Source organism: Panthera onca, chromosome C2, assembly GCF_046562875.1.
Source record: "Panthera onca isolate mPanOnc1 chromosome C2, mPanOnc1 haplotype 2, whole genome shotgun sequence".
Classification (NCBI taxonomy): Eukaryota; Metazoa; Chordata; class Mammalia; order Carnivora; family Felidae; genus Panthera; species Panthera onca.
Window position 1 is genome coordinate 107,604,824 of NC_138347.1, and position 23,262 is coordinate 107,628,085.

A 23,262-nucleotide genomic window follows, 5' to 3' on the forward strand; every position below is an offset into this window, starting at 1 on the left:
GTTAAATATACAAAGATTTTTAAGAAAGAAGGTGGCAGGGAAGGAAGGGAAAGAAAAGGAGAGGGAGAGAACTCTACCTTCTATAGTAGACAGATGATACTAACAGAGCAAGAGCCAGGTTCATGTAGAAACATGTATACATACCTGGGTTACTATACACACATAATTTCCTTGTTTTATCAGCTGAGAGGGCCAAGGAGCAATGGCACTCCAGTAGCAACAAACATACCTAGTACCCAGATCTTAGTTTCTAACACCATTTTCCAATAAAAGGAACCCGAAATCCTTGGAGAAACAGCTGATTCTATAACAGGGCAGGAAACAATCATGATGAGCCTGGAGTATCTTTTATTTAGTGCTATAAAGTAAGGAAGTGCTCAAAGACAAAACAAAACAAAACCACACACACAATGGTGGGAGCACTTCAAATGAACATAGAAGCCAACGAAAGAGCTCCTAATGGCCAAAGCTGAAACAATTAGAGCAATAAAATAAATAAAATAGTCCTGAATTATAAAATAAATATCCACAAGTACATACTGATAGAATAATTGACTAAATTGTTTGAATTAAATAACTGCAGGAGGAAGAGACAAATATGTACAGAATCCTACATAATTTATGTAGCTATTCTGACCACAAAGAGGTGGAACAGACTTCCCACACCTTAAATGTGAGCTACACATAATGACTTCCTTTCAAAGAGTATAGTGTGCAAAGTGGGGGGAAAGGAGTACATTTATAGTAGACAAACCTGGTAAACACTACCTCAGCCAGGTGATCAAGGTCAACATCAAAAGTTATGTCATGATCAGCAAATGTACTCTTGACATATGATGAAAATAACACTTTACCTCTGTGGTCTTCCTCTCCAAAACTCAAAATCTCAGTCTAATTGTGAGAGAGAAACAGACAAACTCAATCTGAGGGACATCCCACAAAATATATAATGAAAGTACTCTCAAAACTGTGAATGTCATCAAAAACAAGGAAAGTCTGAGAAATTGCCACAGCCAAGAGGAGCCTAGAGATACACAATGAATAAATGTCACCTAGTATCTTGAATGGGTGGGATCCTGGAACAGAAAGAAGACACTAAGTATAAACAAAGGAACTCTGAATAAACTATTGACTTAAGTTTGTAACAGTGTATCCATATTAGTTCATTACTTGTAATAAATATACCATATTAACTTAAGATGTTAATAATAGAGAAACTGGTTGGTTAGTTTATGGGAACGATTAGTTATTCATAAATTTTCTGTAAATCTAAGTTTTCTAAAATAAGAGTTTGTTTGAAAATACTAACAAAATGTTAATATGGCACAATGCAGTGCAGGAATAAAGGTGTATGAACTGAGGGAGAAAAGAGATAAAAAGAAAATTCCAAATAATTCCTAAAGACTTTGAAAAAAAGACCAAATGTTTTGTTGTTGTTGTTGTTTTTTAAATTTTTTTTAACGTTTATTTATTTTTGAGACAGAAAGAGACAGAGCATGAACAGGGGAGGGTCAGAGAGAGAGGGAGACACAGAATCTGAAACAGGCTCCAGGCTCTGAGCTGTCAGCACAGAGCCCGATGCGGGGCTCGAACTCACGGACTGTGAGATCATGACCTGAGCTGAAGTCGGACGCTTAACCGACTGAGCCACCCAGGCGCCCCTGTTGTTGTTCTTTTTAATATAGCTGACACGGGTCCTGAGTTCAGTCTCATAGCCAACACACAATGTTACATTTATTTCAGGTGTATAACTTAGTGATCTGACAAGTTTATACATTATACTATGTTCACGACAAATTTAGCTACCATTTGCCCCATGACATCGCTATTACAGTGTCATTGGCTGTATTCCATCTTTTCTACATTGTATTCCTGTGACTTTCCTCATTCCATAACTGTAGGCCTATATCTCCCTCCCCCCCCCTCACCTATTTTGTCCAAGCCCCCACACCCCTCTTGTCTGGCAACCATCAGTTTGTTCTCTGTATTTGTAGTTCTGATTCTGCTTTTTGTTGATTTATTCTTTTTTTTTTTTAGATTCCATTTATGAGTGGAATCATACAGTATTTGTCTTTCTCAGTGTGGCTTATTTCACTTAGGATAATACTCTCTAGGCCCATCCATGTTGTCTCAAATGGCAAGATCTCATCTTTTCTTATGGCTGTGTAATATTCCATTGTGTATACATACCACATTTTCTGTATCCATTTGTCTATTGATCGACACAGGTTGCTTCCATGTCTTGGCTACTGTAAATAATGCTGCAGTAAACATAGGGGTTTACATTTCTACCAACACACACAAGGGTTTTTTTTTCCCTCCATATCCTTGCCAACACTTGTTATTTCTTACAATTTTCATTTTAGCCATTTTAACTGGTGTAAGGTGATATCTTATTGTGGTTGTGGTTTGAATTTCCCTGATGATTAGTGATGTTGAACCTCTGCTCACGTGTCTGCTAGCCGTTTGTATATCTTCTTTGGAAAAATGTCTATTCAAGTTCTCTGCTCATTTTAAAATCAGATTTTTTTTAGTGTTGAGTTGTACAAATTCTGTATATATTTTGGATATTGACAGCTTATTGAATATATCATTTGCAAATATCTTCTCCCATTCAGTAGGTTATCTTTTGGTTGATGGTTTTGCTGTGCAAAAGTTTTCTTTTTATTTTGATATACTCCCAATAATTTATTTTTGCTTTTGTTTCCCTTGCCTTAGGAGATATATCTAGAAAAATGTTGCTATGGCCAATGTCAGAGAAATTACTGCCTGTGTTCTCTTCTATTTTTTTTTTAAATTTTATTGATTTATTTATTTTTAAATTTACATCCAAGTTAGTTAACGTATAGTGCAATAATGATTTCAGGAGTATATTCCAGTGATTCGTCCCCTATGCATAACAACAGTGCTGATGCCAACTAGTGTCTTCCTTAATGCCTCTTACCCATTTAGCCCATCCCCTCCACCCATAACCCCTCCAGCAACCCTCAGTTTGTTCTCCGTATTTAAGTCTTTTATGTTTTGTCTCTTCCTTGTTTTTATATTATTTTTGCTTCCCTTCCCTTATGTACATCTGTTTTGTATCTTAAATTCCACATATGAGTGAAATCATATGATATTTGTCTTTCTCTGATTCACTAATTTCACTTAGCATTACACACTCTAGTTCCATCCACGTAGTTACAAATGGCAAGATTTCATTCTTTAGGATTCCGAATAATACTCCCTTGTATATACATACCACATCTTCTTTATCCATTCATCTGTCATGGGACATTTGGGCTTTTTCCATATTTTGGCTGTTGTCAATAGTGCTGCTATAAACATTGGGGTGCATGTGTCCCTTCTAAACAACACACCTGTGTTTCCTTGGATAAATACCTAGTAGTGCAATTGCTGGGTCCATATTGAGGAACCTCCATACTGTTTTCCCAAGTGGCTGCACCAGTTTGCGTTCCCACAAGCAGTGCACAAGAGATCCTCTTTCTCCATATCCTCGCCAACATCTGTCATTACCTGAGTTGTTAATTTTAGCCATTCTGACTGGAGTAAGGGGGTATCTCATTGTGGTTTTAGTTTGTATTTCCCTGATGATGAGTGATATTGAGCATTTTTTCATATGTCAGTTGGCCATCTGGATATCTTCTTTGGAGAAGTGTCTATTCAGGTCTTTTGCCCATTTCTTCACTGGATTATTTGTTTTTTGGGTGTGGAATTTGGTGAGTTCTTTATAGATTTTGGATTCTAACCCTTTGTCTGATATATCATTTGCAAATATCTTCTCCCATTCCGTTGGTTGCCAATCAGTTTTGCTGAATGTTTCTTCACCATGCAGAAGTTTTTTATCTTGATGAGGTCCCAATAGTTCATTTTTGCTTTTGTTTCCCTTGCCTCCAGAGACTTGTTGACTAAGAAGTTGCTGCAGCCAAGGTCAAAGATGTTTTTGTCTGCTTTATTCTCTAGGATTTTGATGGCTTCCTGTCTTACATTTAGGCCTTTCATCCATTTTGAGTTTATTTTTGTGTATGGTGTAAGAAAGTGGTCCAGGTTCATTCTGCATGTTGCTGTCCAGTTTTCCCAGTGCCATTTGCTGAAGAGACACTCTTTATTCCATTGGATATTCTTTCCTGCTTTGTCAAGTATTAGTTGGCCATATATTTGTGGCTTCATTTCTGGGTTCTCTATTCTGTTCCATTGATCTGAGTGTCTGTTTTTGTGCCAGTGCCATACTGTCTTGATGATTACAGCTTTGTAATACATCTTGAGGGATTGTGATGCCTCCAGCTTTGGCTTTCTTTTTCAGGATTGCTTTGGCTATATGGGGTCTCTTCTGGTTCCATACAAACTTTAGGATTATTTGTTCTAGTTCTGTGAAGAATGCTGGTGTTATTTTGATAGAGATTGCATTGGATATGTAGATTGCTTTGGGTAGTACTGATATTTTAAATATTTGTTCTTCCAATCCAGAAGCATGGAATATTTTTCCTTTGTGTGTGTGTCTTTTTCAATTTCTTTCAGAAGCTTTCTATAGTTTTCAGTGTATATATTTTTCACCTCTTTGGTTAGGTTTATTCCTAGGTATTTTATGGTTTTTGGTGCAATTGTAAATGGGATCGATTCCTTGATTTCTCTTTCTGTTACTTCATTATTGGTGTCTAGAAATGCAGCTGATTTCTGTGTATTGATTTTATATCTTGCAATTTTGCTGAATTCATGGATCAGTTATAGCAGTGGTTTTGTGGAATCTTTGGGTTTTCCATATAGAGTATCATGTCGTCTGTGAAGAGTGGAAGTTTGACTTCCTCCTGGTCGATTTGGATGCCTTTTATTCCTTTGTGTTGTCTGATTGCTAAGGCTAGGACTTCAAATACTATGTTGAATAACAGTGGTGAGAGTGGACATCCCTGTCTTGTTCCTGACTTTAGGGGAAAACTCGTTTTTCCCCATTGAGGATGATACTAGCTGTGGGTCTTTCATATATGACTTTTATGATCTTGACATATGATCCTTCTATCCCTACTTTCTTGAGGGGTTTTATCAAGAAAGAATGCTATATTTTGTCAAATGCTTTCTCTGCATCTATTAAGAGGATCATGTGGTTCTTTTCCTTTTTTTATTGATGTGATGCATCACATTGATTGTTTTGCAGAAATTCAACCAGCCCTGCATCCCAGGTATAAATCTCACTTGGTTGTGGTGAATAATTCTTTTAATGTAGTGTTGGATCTGGTTGGTTAGTACATTGTTGAGGATTTTTGCATACATCTTCTAAGATTTTTATGGTTTCAGGTCTCACATTTAACTCTTTAATCCATTTTGATTTATTTTTGTGTATGGTGTAAGAAAGTGGTCAAGTTTCTTTTGCATGTAGCTGACCAGTTTCCCCAACACTAATTGTTGAAGAGATTATTTTTTTTCCAATTGGATATTCTTTTCTGCTTTGTCATAGATTAATTGTCCATATAAATGTGAATTTAGTTCTAGGTTCTCTATTCTGTTCTATTGATCTATGTGTCTATTATTTGTGCCAGTACCATACTGTTTTGATTACTACATACTTACAGTGTATCTTGAAATCTGGAATTATGATACCTCTAGCTTTGTTCTTTCTCAGGATTGCTTTGACTATTCAGGGTCTTCTGTGGCTCCATACAAATCTGAGTATTATTTGTTCTAGTTTTGTGAAAAATGCTATTGGTATTTTGATAGGGATTACACTGAATCTGTAGATGCTTAGGTAATATGGACACCTTGACAATACTAATTCTTCCAACCCATGAGCATGTAATATCTTTCCATATGTTTGTGTCATCTTCAGTTTCTTTCATCAGAAAGAATACCCCTAGGTATTTATTCTTTTGGTACAATTGTAAATGGTGTTGCTTTTTAAATTTCTCTTTCTGTGACTTCATTGTTAGTGTATAGAACACTACCAATTTCTGTGTATTAATTTTGTATCCTGCCACTTCACTGAATTTATGTACTATTTCTAACAGTTTTTTTGGTGGAATCTTTAGGATTTTCTATATGTAGTATCATGTCATCTGCAAATAGTGAAAGTTTTACTTCTTCCTTACCAATATGGATGCCTCTTATTTCTTTTTCTTGTCTGATTACTATGGCTAGGACTTCTAGTAATATGTTGAAGAAATGTAGTGAGAATGAACACCCTTTTCTTATTCCTGACCTGAAAAAAAAACCTCAGCTGTTTACCACTGAGGATTATGTTAGCTGGGGTTTACCATACATGCCTTTATTATGTTGAGGTATGTTTCCTCTAACCCCATTTTTCTGAGTTTTTATCATGAATGGATGTTCAATGTTGTGAAATGCTTTTTCAGCATCTATTGAAATGATCATACTATTTTTATCCTTTGTTTTGTTGATGTGTATGACATTGATTGATTTGTGACTATTGAACCATCTTGCATCCCAGGAATAATTCCCACCTCATTGTGGTGAACAGTCTTTTTAATGTATTGTTATATATGATTTGCTAATATTTTGTAGAAGATTTTTGAATTTATGTTCATCAGGGGTATTGGCCTGAAGTTTTCTTTTTTGGTGGTATCTTTGTCTGGTTTTGATATCAGGGTAATTAATGCTAGACTTACAGAATGTATTTGGAAGCTTTCTTTCCTCTTGTATTTTTTGGAATAGTTTGAGGAGAATAACTATTAACTCTTGTTTAGATGTCCAGTAGAATTCAGCTGTGAATCCATATAGTCCTGGAATTTTATTTTTTGGTAGTTTTCTTTATTACCAGTTCAATTTAATTACTTATAATCAGTCTGTGAGATTTTCTGTTTCTTCCTGCTTCAGTTTTGGAAGATTCTATGTTTCTAGAAATGTATCTACTTCTAGGTTGTCCAGTTTGTTGGCATACAATTTTTCATAATATTTTCTTGAAATCCTTTGTATTTCTGTGGTCTCAGTTGTTACTTCTCCTCTTTCATTTCTGATTTTATTTATTTGGGTCCTTTATCCATTGTTCTTGGTAAGTCTACTTAACGGTTTGTCAGTTTGGTTTATATTTTCAAATAACCAGCTCTTGGTTTCATTAATTTTTTCATACTGTTTTTTTTAACTCTCTACATCATTCATTTCCACTCTGATCTTTATTATTTCCTTTTTTCTACTCACCTTGCACATTGTTCTTTTTCTAGTTCCCTTAGGCATAAGGTTAGATTGTTTATTGAGGTTTTTTTCTTATTTCTTGAGGTAGGTCTGAATTGCTATATACTTTTCTCTTAGGACTGCTTTTACTGTGTCTCTGACATTTTGAAACTTTGTGTTTTCATTTGTCTCCATTTATTTTTTTTTTCTTCCTTGATTGTTTCATTGACCCATTGGTTTACTATCATGTTGTTTAGTCTCCATGTCTTTGTGTTTTTTCCAGTTTTGTTCCTGTGATGTATTTCTAGTTTCATACCATTGTGATTGGGAAAGATGCACAGTATGGTTTCAATCCTCTTTGATTTATTGAATCTTGTTTTATGGCCTAATATGTGATCTGTTCTGGAGAATGTCCGTGTGCACTTGAAAAGTGTATTCTGTTGTTTTTGGATAGGATGTTCTGTATATATCTGTTATGCCCATCTGGTCCAATGTGCCATTCAAAGACATTATTTCCTGGGGCACCTAGGTGGGTCAGTTGGTTAAGCGTCTGACTTCGTCTCAAGTCATGAACTCATGGTTCGTGAGTTTGAGCCCCACATCAGGCTCTCTGCTATTAGTGCAGAGCCCACAGAGGATCCCCTGTCTCCCTCACTCTCTGCCCCTCCCTTGCTCACTCGCTCTCTCAAAAATAAATAAACATTTAAAAAAAATGTTTCCTTATGGATTTTCTGTCTGGATGATCTATCCATTGATATAAGTGGAGTGTTAAAGATTTTCTTTTTCTTTTTCTCCTTTTCTTTCCCTTTTTATTCTCTTCTCCACTATATATACATATGTATACGTATATACATATATGTACATATACATATATATACATATATATATATGTATATACGTATACATATGTATATATATGTATATACGTATACATATGTATACGTATATATACATATATATGTATACATATGTATATATATGTATATCCACTATATGTGGATACATATACATATGTATATATAGTCATATTTTACATCTTTTTATTCATACTTTTCCACTTCTCCACTATATATATATATGTGTGTACATATATATATAGTCATATTTTACATCTTTTTATTCATATTTTTCTTATGCCTAATTATGGCCATTTCTTTTCCACTTGAAGAAATCCCTTTAACATTTCTTATAAAGCTGGTTTCATGGTGATAAGTTCCTTTATATTTGTTTGTCTGGCAAACTCTTTACCTCAACTTCAAATCTGAACGATAACCTTACCAGTTAGAGTATTTCTGGTTGTAGGTTTTTTTCTTTTCAGCTCTTTGAACATATCATGCCACTTCCTTCTGGCTTGCAAAGTTTCTGCTAAAAATTAGTTTATAGTTTAAAAGCTTTTCCCTTGTAAGTGACTTTTTGTTTCTCTCTCACTGCTTTTATGATTCTCTGTTTATCTTTAATCTTTGACATTTTAATTATTATGTGCTATGGCGTAGACTTACTTGGGTTCATCTTGTTTGGAATCTCTGTTTCTTGGACTTCAATGTCTATTTCTCTTCTTAGGTTAGGGAAGTTTTCAGTTATTATTTCTTGACATAAGTTTCTACACCTCTTTTTTTTTTCTACAATGCGAATGTTTTTTGGTTTGATGTTGTCTGAGAGATCCCTTAATTATCCTCATTTTAAAAAATATTTTTCTCTTTTTGCTATTCAGCTTGTGTGCTTTCTATTACCCTGTCTTCCAGATCAATGATACGTCTTCTGCATTTTCTTGTCTATTGTTGATTCCCTCTAGTGTGCTTTTTGTTTCAGTTATTGTATTCTTCAATTCTTATTGGTTCTTTTTATATTTTCTATGTCTTTATTGAAGGTCTCTGCATTCTTCCATTCTTTTATCTAGTCCAGTGAGTATCTTCGTGATCATTACTTTAAATTCTTTATCAGGCATATTGCTTATCTCTTATTTCATTTAGTTCTTTTTCTGAGTTTTTTTTTTTCTTGTTCTTTCTTTGGAGCATATTCCTCTGTCTCCCCAGTTTTCTTGCTTTTCTCTGTTTGTCTCTGTGGATAAGATGAAATGACTACTTCTAAAGTTGAAGAAGTGATCTTGTGTATGGTGTTCCTTAGGCAGACTGTGTGTGCTTAGTGACTTTTGTCAGCTGACTGGAGGTGTGGCTGTATATCTCTTATACCATGGGATGTCTCCATCTCTCTTGCTGTTTTCTTGCCATTCTTTCTATTTTGGTTGCTCAGTAGCTGTTCCGTCAGCCCTCAGTTCTTCACAAAGAATTGTTCTATTAATAGGTGTAATGTGGTGGGTTCCAGAGTGAAAGTGAGTTCAGAGTTTTTTCTTATGTTGCCATCTTGAACTGAAACATGCTCTTGTATTTTGTATCATAGCTTTAAATCTCTCCATGTGTGTGATGTATATTTTGAACATTTCAGCTTATAATACATTGTATTATACAATTATTGATGTTCATGTTAACTTCAGTATTTATAAAGACCACAGCAAATCCTTTATTTTTTACAAAGATAAGCTGTTATCTACAAAAAGAAAGAAATAATCAGATTTGGTGGAATATGCAAAGCATTCTATATTAAGCAAAGCATGGCCTTCAACATTTACTCTATAAAAATAAATAACCCTTTTGACATCAAATGTAGAAGAAAAATTATCATAATGACCCAGATACACTATCTCACTACCTGGAATTACCTTAAACTTCATGCCTTACGTGATTTTTTTCCTGGATGTTCCCTTCATTTAAAATGCTGGTCTCCTCCCAACTTTTTCTAAGTTCAAAATATTGGTTATCTTTCAAAGTGACCCCAAATATTTCCTCTTCCATGAAGATTCCTCTTATTCCCCAATGAAAACAGCTGCTCATTTCTCTGAGCAATCAGAATTGTGTGTTCCTCCATTATCCCATGGACTTACAACAATTTATGTTTTACTTATAGATGTTTCTCCCATTTGGCTGTAAGCTTCTTAAGAACAGGGTCAATATCCTGGTCCTTTTTGCTCTCCACATAGTGCCTGACATTCATTATTCATCCAGCAATCATTCACTGCATGCCTACCATTCAATACCACAGAGTGAACATAAGGGAGAAAATTGCAGCAAAAAATCAACAACTAAATGTTAGTGTTGTGGAGAAATTTTCCAAGTTAGGAAACTCTGAAAAAAATGAGGAAAAAAATGTTGCCACAGATCAGGTTATGGAAAGAATTAACAGAAGATATCACAGAACTGGTTTATTTTTATAACCAGCATATCTGCTTCTAAGATACAAACCCCTCTCCTCTACTGCTTTGCCCATTTTTGTGATCTGAGACCCCTGTGATTTGTGTATAGAAAGCTGGTAGACCCAGGGTGAGTAAAATAAATCTAATCAATGTTCATCTGCAAAAGAAAATATGAATTAGCAGTGAGAATCTAAGGGAAGGAAAAGACAAAACCTTTTTTTCTTGGCAGAGGCCTGAGGCCCAACTTGTGACTGTCAAGCTACTGCATAAGTTCTTAGAAAAGAACTTGTTCTCTTTTGAAACCTTCTGTCAAAGCAAAACATATTGCTGTCTCAGCATGTACATCAGAGCTAGATTTATTTCAAATACCATTTTTGTGTGTATATTCTTATAGAATACTTGGCTTCCTGCTTCTCTAGTATTTATTAAACTCAATTTTTCAGAACATCTGTACTAAAATATTTTTAGTTACCATTTTCAAATAATTTCTGGTAGGGCAATGTTAGGCCAATATTGTGCTTAATTCTATACTCTGAGGACTTTCTTTCTCAATGCAGGGCCTCCTGGTCTTTTCCACTGAACCTTCAGTCACTCTTTACATCTCATGATCCATTCATCCACAGAATGCAGAAATGCTTTCTGATTTTATACAAGGTTATTGGATACTGAACCCAATTTTTTAAAATTCCCTAAAGCAATTAACCTCACAAAAGCATCCTCTTCCATACCAATGTCTTAGAATCACAGAAAGTTGTTAACTATTAAGATCTCTGTATATATTTCTAAATTGACCTGTGGCTCTATTTTATTTCTAATGCCTTCTCTTCTAATGTGTCATTGGCTGTTCATCTTTAATTCTTCCAAACTCTTTCTGAAAAACCTGTTATTCCTTCACAACTGAGCCCTTGTGGTGCACAGATAAGCCTCCCCAATTTTCTAGGGAACCCCAGGGTACTGTCTTAGGTGGGGACTGACTGTCATGTTATTAGGGTCCCCATCAACTTTTAATAAATTATAACCCATATTTCCATTTTTAAAGTAGTGCATACTAAGATCCAATGATTTTCAAAATATTTCATTTAAAATATCAGCTTAACTCTGAAAGAATAAATACCCTATGCATTATCAAATAATAGATTTAAAAATTCCCAGTATAGAAGAGCCTAAAGTATCCTAACATGGCATCAGCTCAGCTGAGTTCAAATCCTGGCTCTGCCCCAGATTGGGTAGACTTGAGGAGTTTTTCTGGATCATTCATCTTTCTAGATGCCCTATCAAGCATCTATTGCATGCCATAAGCCAACATCATAGTGGTAAACAAGTCATTCACAGTGGTTCACTAAGCTGACATGCCAATGCACTAAATTTCCTCATTTTTAAAATAAAAATAGTAACACCCATCTTGTAGGGTGTAAAAATTAAATGGCTTCTTGCCACCTCTGCTCCATGGCACCACCACCATCCTCCCCCCGCTTTTTTATCCATAAAAGATGATCTCAGTAAGTTTCCCTGCTGAACCTCTTCAATATGAAATAAGCTTTTCTAACCAGACCAGGCCAGCTCACAGGAAGCCACACCTCCAGCTGAGTTATTCTGGGGGCTGTCTTTGTGGCCCCTGCACAACTACGAGAACAGTGTCACTGGTTCATGTCATACTATCCACTGCCCAGAAAATGCCTGGGTTTCCTCCATGCATTTTCTTATCCTTCCCACATTATCATTTCAAAGTGCCCATTCAGATGGAAACAACACTGTATCTCCCTTATTATTGGCAAGAGGTTTTCTTTCTTCCAGGTGAGTTGCTTAGAGATTCCTCATGCATTATTAGTTGAAACAAGGGAAGGATGGATAGAAAGAATATACCTTGTTGAAAGCATCTTTTAGTTAAATCTACATTCCATGAAATGGATCCACACCCAAATACACAGTTGTTTGGAGTTATTGGTTCAAAGACTGAAAACTGAAGAATGTATTTTTAAAGGTGTTTGTATGTTGAAGTATAAAATGTAACTCTGGAAGGAATCCATGTTTAATGCTATGTACATTTGTTTCTAGATTCTGTTAGAAGTTGTGTAGCAAAGTTGTTCTTTACCTGCTCCCTGAAGGGTCATTACTGCCTCTACAGTAAATCCAGTTTTATTCTCATCAGCCAAGAGCCTCAGCCATGGATCCAGATCATGTTCCTCTTTCAGCAGGTATGTATATCCATGCTTGTCATGGCTCCATAGTGAGTTGGTGGGGTATGAGTTTATAATCATTTTTACTGAATTTTTCTTTGACTAGAGTTCGATGTAAATAACAGCAACACATACACATTTCATTAGTAATTTTTAACATGGGTTTTCTATATTTTAGGATAGTTTCTTTATAAAAGACCTTGGATTAGCATCAAGGAGGCCAAACCTATTAATATCATGAATATTCTTAGTTTAAAAAGGAAGAAGAAAAGAGAAAATACTTCTGTTACACAATAACAAAAACAGCTTATTTGGAGGAATAGCTTTCTTTATGTAGAGTTTGTCTTTATTTCTCCACAGCCTTCCAATCTCCAATTAATTTTAGTGTCAACATATCCTTTTTGACATTATTAAGATACGGGAATGCCACCTTTCCCCATAGATGTTATGTATATAGGTAAAATTACATAAAGAGGAAATTTCAACTTAATGAACAACTTAATGCAAACATTTTAGCATCAAAAGAGATTCTTGAATATTTGGAAATACTTATCTTGAATATATTAAACTTTCACATAAAATTTAAATGTAGATTATAAAATGTAAATAATAGAAGGAATATCAGACATCATTTTTACAGATAAGAAAATTAAAGGCAGAACTCAGAACACCTGACACCTGACTCAGTGGTCTCTGTGGTCTTTTCCTAGTAGCACATGTGTTAAAAAATGAAATGTGGAGTCGCAGGCAGGAGCAGGAAGGGGTGAAACAGAACATGAATGTTAAAAAATAGATAAAAATTAGGCAAGGCATGCCTGGGTGGTTCAATCGGTTAAGCATCCAACTCTTGATTTTGGCTCAGGTCGTGATCTCAAAGTTCATGAGTTTGAGCCCCGCATCAGGCTCTGCACTGAGCATGGAACCCACTTGGGATTCTCTCTCTCCCTTTCTCTCTCTGCCCCTCCCCTGCACTCTCTCTCTCTCTCTCAAATAAATTTTAAAAAATAAAATAATAAAGAAATTGTGGTTTATATACACAATGGAATACTACTTGGCAATGAGAAAGAATGAAATATGGCCTTTTGTAGCAACGTGGCTGGAACTGGAGAGTGTGATGCTAAGTGAAATAAGTCATACAGAGAAAGACAGATACCATATGTTTTCACTCTTATGTGGATCCTGAGAAACTTAACAGAAGACCATGCGAGGGGGGAAGGAAAAAAAAAGTTAGGGAGGGAAGGAGCCAAACCATAAGAGACTCTTAAAAACTGAGAATAAACTGAGGGTTGATGGGGGTGGAAGGGAGGGGAAAGTGGGTGATGGGCATTGAGGAGGGCACCTGTTGGGATGAGCACTGAGCGTTGTATGGAAACCAATTTGACAATAAATTTCATATTAAAAAGATAAATAAAATAAAATAAAATATTTCTATAAGAGCACGTATCAAAGTCACCAACCAGATAATTACATTTCTTTATAAAGAAAATGAAAGCTTACTAAGGAAAATGAATTTTAATGCCGAATAGATTGTAATCATAAAATGGAACTATAGTAATTAAGAGACAACTTAGACATGCCTTAGGAATACCATCTTTTCCTATATGAAGATTTAAAAAAAAAAACACTTAATAATATCTCATAGAGAACAACTCACAGTTTGATGTGAACCAAATTTATGTGAATATAAAAAGCAGCATTTTTTTTCCTTTTCTTGAACTGACCTTATTATTCTTCTACTTATATTTTTCAAATAGTTTTCATCACTGATTTTGTATTTGGTTTCATTGTTGGCTTTGTTCTTCTTAGTTGTCAGTTTTCAGAAAATAAACCAAAAACTTGATTTTATTTTTGCCCCTTCAGTCTTGTTTTATTGATGTAGTCTGATTCTTATGTTTCTCTTTAAGCAAAAGCACACAAAAGTATCTATAGTTTATGCTGCTTTTCTTCTTTGTTAATTTTACTATGTTTCCTCTCTTTTTCCACATGCTTGTTATTGGGTAGTCTGGGTGAATCCTGACTTGTGATTAAACAATAATCAAATCTTTGACTTGATTGATCATTACAAACCCAGTACTAGCCTTATATGCTGGGTCAGACTCTTTCTTTTCTCTGTCAATTTAACACATTCATGGAATTCTCAGCTTCACAGATTCCGATCTCAATGATCCTCTTTGGAATGGTGATTAGTTAAATCAGGTCCTATTTTTATTCAAGTGAAAAATCATACGCTGCGTAAGTTTCTGATAATAATTAAGAAACTCCCAGATGTGTCCACATTATGGGTTGTATAATTAATCTGTTATGGGCTCTTAGACTTTTTTAATCTGTAAGCTACTTATTTGGGGTATAAGATCCTCCACCTTTCTTCACTCAGTATAAAAAACAGCTTATCTTGGTGATGATAGTAATTAAATTTTTCTGAGAAAAAACTTATTGGTTTTCATTTAGAAAATTGAAACTTTGTACACACAGACCACCTAAATCCCCATAAGCTAATTCTTGGGCAATCACTGACACAGAAAATAAAATTTTATAAACCAATTCCATTATTTTACCAGACCTCACATATAAAGGATAATACACATGGTATTATTAGTATGTAAATAATATTTTATGCCCTTTATTATGTTCTATGTTTTTATAAAATTGTTCCTTTGAATTAAAATACTTCTCACTTTATAGATAGCACAACACAATGTTTAAATGACTATTAAACACGATTGATCAGTAAATATATAAACAACTTAAATCTTCCTTTAAAACTTTGTTTTCACTGACTTAAATGAAATATATGTAAATGTGTTTTTTTAAAAATTTATATCCAAGTTACTTAGCATATAGTGCAACAATGATTTCAGGACTAGATTCCTTAGTGCCCTTTACCCATTTAGCCCATCCCCCCTCCCACAACCCCTCCAGTAACCCTCTGTTCTCCATATTTAAGTATTTCTTATGTTTTGTCCCCCTCCCTGTTTTTATATTATTTTTGCTTCCCTTCCCTTGTGTTCATCTGTTCTGTGTATTAAAGTCCTCATATGAGTGAGGTTATATGTGTTTGTCTTTCTCTGACTGACTAATTTTGCTTAACATAATACCCTCTAGTTCCATCCACGTAGTTGCAAATGGCAAGATTACATTGTTTTTGCCTGCCAAGTAATACTCTATTTGTGTGTGTGTGTGTGTGTGTGTGTGTGTGTGTGTGTGTGTATACATGTGTGTGTGTGTATATATATATATATATATATATATATACATACACACACCACATCTTCTTTATCCATTCATCCATCAATGGACATTTGGGCTCTTTCCATACTTTGGCTATTGCTGATAGTGCTGCTATAAACATGGGGTGTGCATGTGCCCCTTCAAAACACCATACCTGTATCCCTTGGATAAATACCTAGTAATGCAATTGCTGGGTCATAGGGTAGTTCTATTTTTAATTTTTTGAGGAACCTCCATACTGTTTTCCAGAGTGGCTGTAACAGTGTGAATTACCACCAGCAGTGCAAAAGAGATCCTCTTTCTCCGCATCCTCGCCAACATCTGTTGTTGCCTGCGTTGTTAATGTTAGCCATTCTGATAGGTGTAAGGTCGTATCTCATTGTGGTTTTGATTTGTATTTCCCTGATGATGAGTGATGTTGAGCATTTTTTCATGTGTTGGTTGGCCATCTGGATGTCTTCTTTGGAGAAGTGTCTATTCATGTCTTTTGCCCATTTCCTCACCGGATTATTTGTTTTTTGGGTGTTGAGAAAGGTGATTTTCTCTACATAAATAATCTTATTTTTCAGAACTTAGACTATTAGATCTAGGAATAGTCACCCCTAAACACCCAAAAAAACACCCAAAAAAGTGTTTTTGTTTCCCCCACCACCCACTCATACTGTTCATATTTGAGCTGTTGTATAATGAACTTTTAGTCATTTTACTTCTAGCCTTCATGATCTACTCTGTATAAACTGACTTCATATTTATACTTTAGTTTTAATTTTATGCCATAATTATCAGATCTTTGAACAAACAAATATGAATATTTATATTAAGCATTTTCCAATTAAGTACCATGTTTGGGAAATGATCAAGGTAACACTATGTTACAAAGGTTGGACAAATTTAGAGATCAGTATCAACTGCCTTGGAGTCCTATTCAATAATTTTAATCTTCTATTAAAAAATGAAAAGCCCAAAATGCATCATGTGTTTGATCTTCGAGATAGATTTCTTTGTTGTTTTATTTAAATTTAAACCATGCTGAAGTTCAAACCAAGCCCAAATGGTACCTTGTCATCAATCAAACTTTATTGTTCAGGTAAGAGATAATGTTATGGTTTTCTCATTAATGCCTTTCAGAGCCTGTTTCCTGAGCCACTGTCTATACAGAGTCATTCTGTACAATTCCTCAGAGATCTGTGGGAGAAGACCCAGGCAGATGGTACTCACAGCTTTGAAACAGCCATGATGGAGTCCACATTTCCACAGCAGAAGGTAAATGTTTCTTCCCTTGGACATGTTATTTCATTATTTTTTAAAAAAATTTTTAATAAACAAATTTGATTTATTTAAATTCACATTAGCTAACATATAGTGTAGTATTGGTTTTAGGAGTAGAACCCAGTGATTCATCACTTACATATAACACCCAGTGCTCATCCCAACAAGTGCCCTCCGTAATGCCCATCACCCATTTAGCTTGTCCCCCAAGCACCTCCCCTCCAGAAATCCTGTTTGTCCTCTGTATTTAAGTCTCTTATGGTTTGCCTCCCTCTCTGTTTTCATCTCATTTTTCCTTCCCTTCCCCTATGTTCATCTGTTTTGCTTCTTAAATTCCATATATGAGTAAAATCATATGATATTTGTGTTTCTCTGACTTATTTCACTTAGCATAATATACCTTGTTGCAAATGGAAAGATTTTATTCTTTTTGATTGCCAAAAGATATATATTCCATTGCATGCATATATATGTGTGTGTGTGTGTGTGTGTGTGTGTGTGTGTGTGTGTGTGTATATATATATATATATATATATATATATATATATATATATCTCACATCTTCTTTATCCATTTGTTAGTCAATGGACATTTGAACTCTTTCCATACTTTGGCTGTTGTTGATAGTGCTGCTATAAACATTGGGGTGCATGTGCCTTTTCAAATCAGCATTTTTGTATTCTTTGGATAAATACCTAGCAGTGCAATTGCTGGGTCATGGGGTAGTTCTATTTTTAATTTTTTTGAGGAATCTCCATACTGTATTCCAGAGTGGCTGCACCCATTTACATTCCCACCAACAGTGCAAAAAAGGGTACCCCTTTCTCTGCATTTTCACCAACATCTATTGTTTCCTGAATTGTTAATTTTAGACATTCTGACAGGTGTGAGATGATATTTCATTGTGGTTTTGATGTGTAGTTCCCTGATGATGAATGATATTGAGCCTCCTTTCATGTGTCTGTTAGCCATCTGGATGTCTTCTTTGGAAAGTGTCTATTTATGTCTTCTGCCCATTTCTTCACTGGATTATTTTTTGGGTGTTGAGTTTGATAAGTTCTAATAGATTTTGGATACTAACTTTTTTAAAAAAAAATTTAATGTTTATTTATTTTTGAGAGACAGAGTGTGAGCAGGGGAAGGGCAGAGAGACAGACAGAGAATCCAAAGCAGGCTCCAGGCTCTGAACTGTCAGCACAGAGCTCAACATGGGACTTAAACTCAGAAACCGTAAGATCATAACCTGAGCAGAAGTAAGACGCTTAACCAATTGAGCCACACAGGAGCCCCATTTGATACTAACCCTTTATCCTATATGTCATTTGCAAATATCTTCTCCCATTTCATCGTTTGCCTTTTAGTTTAGTTGATTGTTTCCTTTGCTGTACAGAAGGTTTTAATCTTGATGAAGTCCCAATAGTTCATTTTTGCTTTTATTTCTCTTGCCTCTGGAGACATGTCCAATGAGAAGTTGCTGTGGCTGAGGTCAAAGAGGTTGCTCCCTCTTTTCCCCTCTAGGATTTTGATTGTTTCCTGTATCACATTTAGGTCTTTCATCCATTTTGAATTTATTTTTGTGTATGGTGTAAGAAAGTGGTCCAGTTTCATTTTTCTGCATGTTGTTGTCCAGTTTTCCCAGCACCATTTGCCAGAGAGTCTGTCTTTTTCTCATTGGATAATTGTTCCTATTTTGTTGAAGACTAGTTGGCCATTCATTTGTGGGTCCATTTCTGGGTTCTCTATTCTGTTTCATTGATCTATGTGTCTATTTTTGTGCCAGTAACATACTGTCTTGATGTTTACAGCTTTGTATTACAGCTTGAAGTCTGAAACTGTGATTCCTCCAGCTTTGGCTTTCTTTTTCAATATTACTGTGGCTATTTGGTGTCTTTCATGGTTCCATACAAATTTTAGAATTACTTGTTCTAGCTCTGTGAAGAATGCTAATGTTATTTTGATAGGGATTGCATTGAATGTATATATTGCTTTGGGTAGTATAGGCATGGAATGTTTTTCCTTTTCTTTGTGTATTCTTCAATTTCTATAGTTTTCAGCATACAGAATTTTTATCTCTTTGGTTAGGTTTATTCCTAGGTATCTTATGGTTTCTGGTATAATTGTAATGGATGTATTATTTTAATTTCTTTAATGTTTATTTATTTTTAAGACAGACCGAGAGAGCACAAGTGGGGGAGGGGCAGAGAAAGAGAGGGAGACACAGAATCTGAAGCAGGCTCCAGGCTCTGAGCTGTCAGCACAGAGCCTGACATGGGGCTCAAACTCATGAGCTGTGAGATTGTTACCTGAGCCAAAGTCAGACGCTTAACTGACTGAGCCACCAAGCACCCCAGAACATATTATTTTAAGCCAACATTCAAGATTATCTTGAAACAGTTTGCCTTTTTCTAAAGTTTCATTTTTTTCTTCCTTCCTTTAACTTCTTTCATCATTATCAAAAAACAATTATTAATTAATGATTTTTCATGTGGTAATCTTTGAAAGGACAAAGCGATATTGGTAGACAGGGTCATTGCCTGTTATGACTGTTAAATTACCATTTGTTAAATGTAGCACAAAGTGCCAGATGGTGAATCTCAGTTCAAAAACAGACCACAGGAGAAATTGAAATAGAGAAATTGATTACTCACAGGTTCTGAGGGAAGTACATGGCACACCTTGAGGAGCTACATGGGGAGGTCAAGACAAGGTGCAGGCAGAGAAAGAGGCAGGACCTGGGACACATGCCTTTATAGCAGCTACAGATAGAGAGCTTTCGGGTTCCCAGGATAAGGCCAGATTGGTCAATTCAACAAAAAACAGGTTTCTGTAAGCCTCACCAGAGTCTATCTAGCAGGCATATCAGGAGAAGGCCCTAGGAACCAGGGGAAACTGTTGATCATGAGAGCCACTGGAGGCATCATATCAGGGGTATGTATTTGTTTGTGACTCTGCAGGCTGTTTTCTAGGGCATGATTGTGCATGAGGGGATTAGTGTCAGTTTAAGGCCCCTACCGCCCACTTGGCCAAAGAAAATGGATGCCAAGGCAGCAATACTATGGAATAGCTTTGCCATATCCTCAATAGTGTTGTTTGAGGCTCACAGACTGACATAACACATTCCACTCAGAGACACACAAAAACTGCAGAGTGGTATGGAATAGAAAACATTTTACAAAAGAAGACCATGGACTCTAGGATTAAAAGGAAAAGAGCATCAGGAAACTGGGCTCCAGTTCTTTAGTGCTTTTTAATTCTTCCCTCCATACTTCCCTTCCCCTTGTCCTCTGCAATTGCCACAAAGCAAGGAAATTGAAATAAGGTGAACAGAAGAGAGAGAGCATGGTCAGGGTGAGAAAGAGCTCTATTGAGACAAGCAAGTATGACTTGAGACACATTTTAGGAGTTGGAAACAGGGGCAACAATCTCAGGACACAATTGACTGAGACCTCCTGGGCAGACACCCATAGTGGGAAAAGCCCAGAATGTGGAACTACAGCCATTCGCCAGATAGAGTGAAACAGGAATTGTACATATACTGATGTGATCAGATTTGGATTAGAAAACTCACAGGCCTGGGTATGGAGAAAACAATCTGAAGAAACCTGGCTGGAAATAGGAAGACCACTTAGGAAGCTATTACTAGAATTAGGTAGGACATGAAGGTCAAAACTAAAATTGGAAGTTATAGGGAGAGGATGGATTCAAGAGCTACTAAAGAAGTAGAACCAACAGGACTTGGATCTTAATAAGGAAAATGGAAGAACTAAGGATGACTCCAGGTGCTTCGTATGGCTGAATGGATGATCGCACCATCCTGAAAAAAGAGACCACAAGGGAAACTGAGGTGGAGGAAGAAGATAAAGCATTGTTATTCATGTTTTGAGTCTGAGTTATCTGTGTATATAACCAGCTGGTGGTGGTGTCTGAAATGCCTGTGTGGGCCTCTGGAAGAAGGCCATTAAGAGAAGCACGGATTTAGAAATCATAAGGTAGCCCTTGAGGTCATGGCAGTAGACTGGATCACTCAGGGAGAATATATATAATGAAAATAGAGAACGGTTATTGATCTCTCCTTAGTAAATATAACCAGCTTATCTAAGCTCTTCCCATACTCAAAGATTCAATTACTCTTACTTTGCCTTTAAGAAAGCCCAGAATAAGTACTGGAGGCTTACTGGGCAAACCAGAGGTTCTGAGAGGATACAATCATGGTCTCTGTCCTTGTTTTACTATTAGATGAGGAACAAGCATACCAATGTTAAATAAATTCAAAGTATGAACAAGTAGCAAATTAATCAAAAACTGTTATATTGTGAAACTAACTCAATATCTCTTAAGTGCTGAAGGATTGTAAGAAGGATGACAAATGAATGTGATTAATCAGAAATTTATTTACAATGCACTGAAGATGCATCCAACTATTGCATCACTTTTTTGGCTTTGGTTTAAGAATTAGACTTGCAGTTTTAAGAATAAAGGAAATGCCATAATTGCATCAATGCAAAGTAGAATGGAATTTTTGTGTGTATTTCATTCAAATCTTAAACTGTTGCCTCATGATCAAAGACAATGCCTAAATTCTTATAAATTTTTCATGAAAACTGTGTTTTCACTACAGGCAACTAGTAAATTAAAACTTGGCAGCCTGCTTCAAGTCCTAAGAGATTTTTTTAGAAATTGGCAAACCAGTTTTGTGCATATTCACAAATATACTTCTTCATATTTCTTACATTTTATACCAATAAATATTCCTCTAGGGAAAAATTAGCTGCAAATCAAAAAGGCTTTGAAATCTTTCGTTTTGTAATTTTGTTTATTCATAAGTAATAAAAACCACTTTGATATCTAGAATGTATATTATGTAGCGAAGTTATCTGCATAGGTATTTCTCAATCAAATTGATTTTCTTCTGTTTTTTTATGAAGTGTTCTGCTCACTAAGTTCAAAATAGCTGGGAGAATAATCCAAAGTCTGCTTTATTTTCCCCACGTGTGCCAGTATGTACATGCACTAGCAATTTGAAAGTGATGTGCATGTGCATCTGTTGCTGTAAATGAGTTAACGCTGCTGTCAGGTGGATTCACGTCCCCCAAAAAGGAAGAAACTCTTAGGAAAATGCCTGAGTCTCTAGAATGTAATGCTCTGGAAGTTTTGTTATTGTGGTTGCTTTTTAATTGAGTCTTGAAATTTTAGAACTGAAGATCAACAGTGAGATAACGATTAAATTGCAAACTGAGGGCAGGAGTTTACCCCATTTACTATTGCATTTGCAGGGTCACATGGTAGCTGGCATACACTGGGGTCTCAACAAATAACGGGTACCAACTGAATAAATAAGTGAGTGCTGCCGTCTTCCAAATATTAAAATTAGAAGTAAAGGGACCTGTTGAAAGTCACACAGCTAGTCAATGGCAGAGCTAAAACATGAGCACATGCCATGGTGACACCATAGCTGTCACCGATGTATCTGATTCTTCTCTACTCTGGGCACATAAGAAGATTACACTTCCCTGCCTCTTGAACCAAGGCTTGGCCATGTGACTTGCTTTGGCCAATGAAATATGAGAAGGGATATGTGTCACTCCCCACAGAAGCTTTTAAAAACAACTACATGAGTCTCTGTGTTCCCTCTTTTCACTTACCATGGTGATTGTAGAAGCAGAGGTTGATATTAAGTTGCCAGCAGATGGGCACAGAATTCTGAGCCACCTCCATGGAAGACGGCTCTCTGGAGAGCCATCCAGACCCACTACACTTTGCACGAGGAAGGTACAATCTTTTGTTCTGTTAAAAACTAAGGTTTTGGTATTACTGCAGCATAACCCACCTATCTTGACTCATACACCTAGCAGAGTAGGTAAATGTGGCTCTGAAGTCAGACTTCCTGTCTTTAAATCTGCCTCTGCCACTTGCCAGTTCTGAAGACTTTGGCTCTGAGATCCAGTTTCTTTATCTGTACCATGGCAATAATATTTGCTCCTAACTCATAGAGCTGTTTGAGGATTGAATAAATTAATACACAGAGAGTTCTCAGAACAGTGGTCATTGTTGTGGTTTCTCAATACAGGTTAGCTAATATTCTCCGGCCAGCATTTCTCTCTCTCTTTCTCTCAAGAATAACAAAGACACTATATAGATAACTCCAGGTTGATTCAAAGCCTACATGTTATCAATGAAACCTTATAATTAGAAGAAAATATCAAAAGTTGTCTTTATGACCTCGGG

The 23,262-nt window shown here is 35.9% G+C and overlaps 1 protein-coding gene across 7 annotated transcripts in view; it reads left to right on the forward strand.

Annotated features, from left to right (window-relative positions):
• The window catches only part of VEPH1 (ventricular zone expressed PH domain containing 1), a 245,072-nt gene that overhangs the window by 162,439 nt on the left and 59,371 nt on the right, over positions 1 to 23,262 (forward strand). For 6 of the 7 annotated variants that reach the window (XM_060639068.3, XM_060639066.3, XM_060639065.3 and 3 more), the window contains 2 exons: positions 12,419 to 12,558; positions 16,897 to 17,031. In XM_060639068.3, the coding sequence (XP_060495051.2) occupies positions 12,419 to 12,558; positions 16,897 to 17,031 (275 nt within the window). Of the gene's footprint in view, positions 1 to 12,418; positions 12,559 to 16,896; positions 17,032 to 23,262 lie in introns of those variants that run through there. The other variant, XR_009612155.3, reaches the window with a different exon arrangement.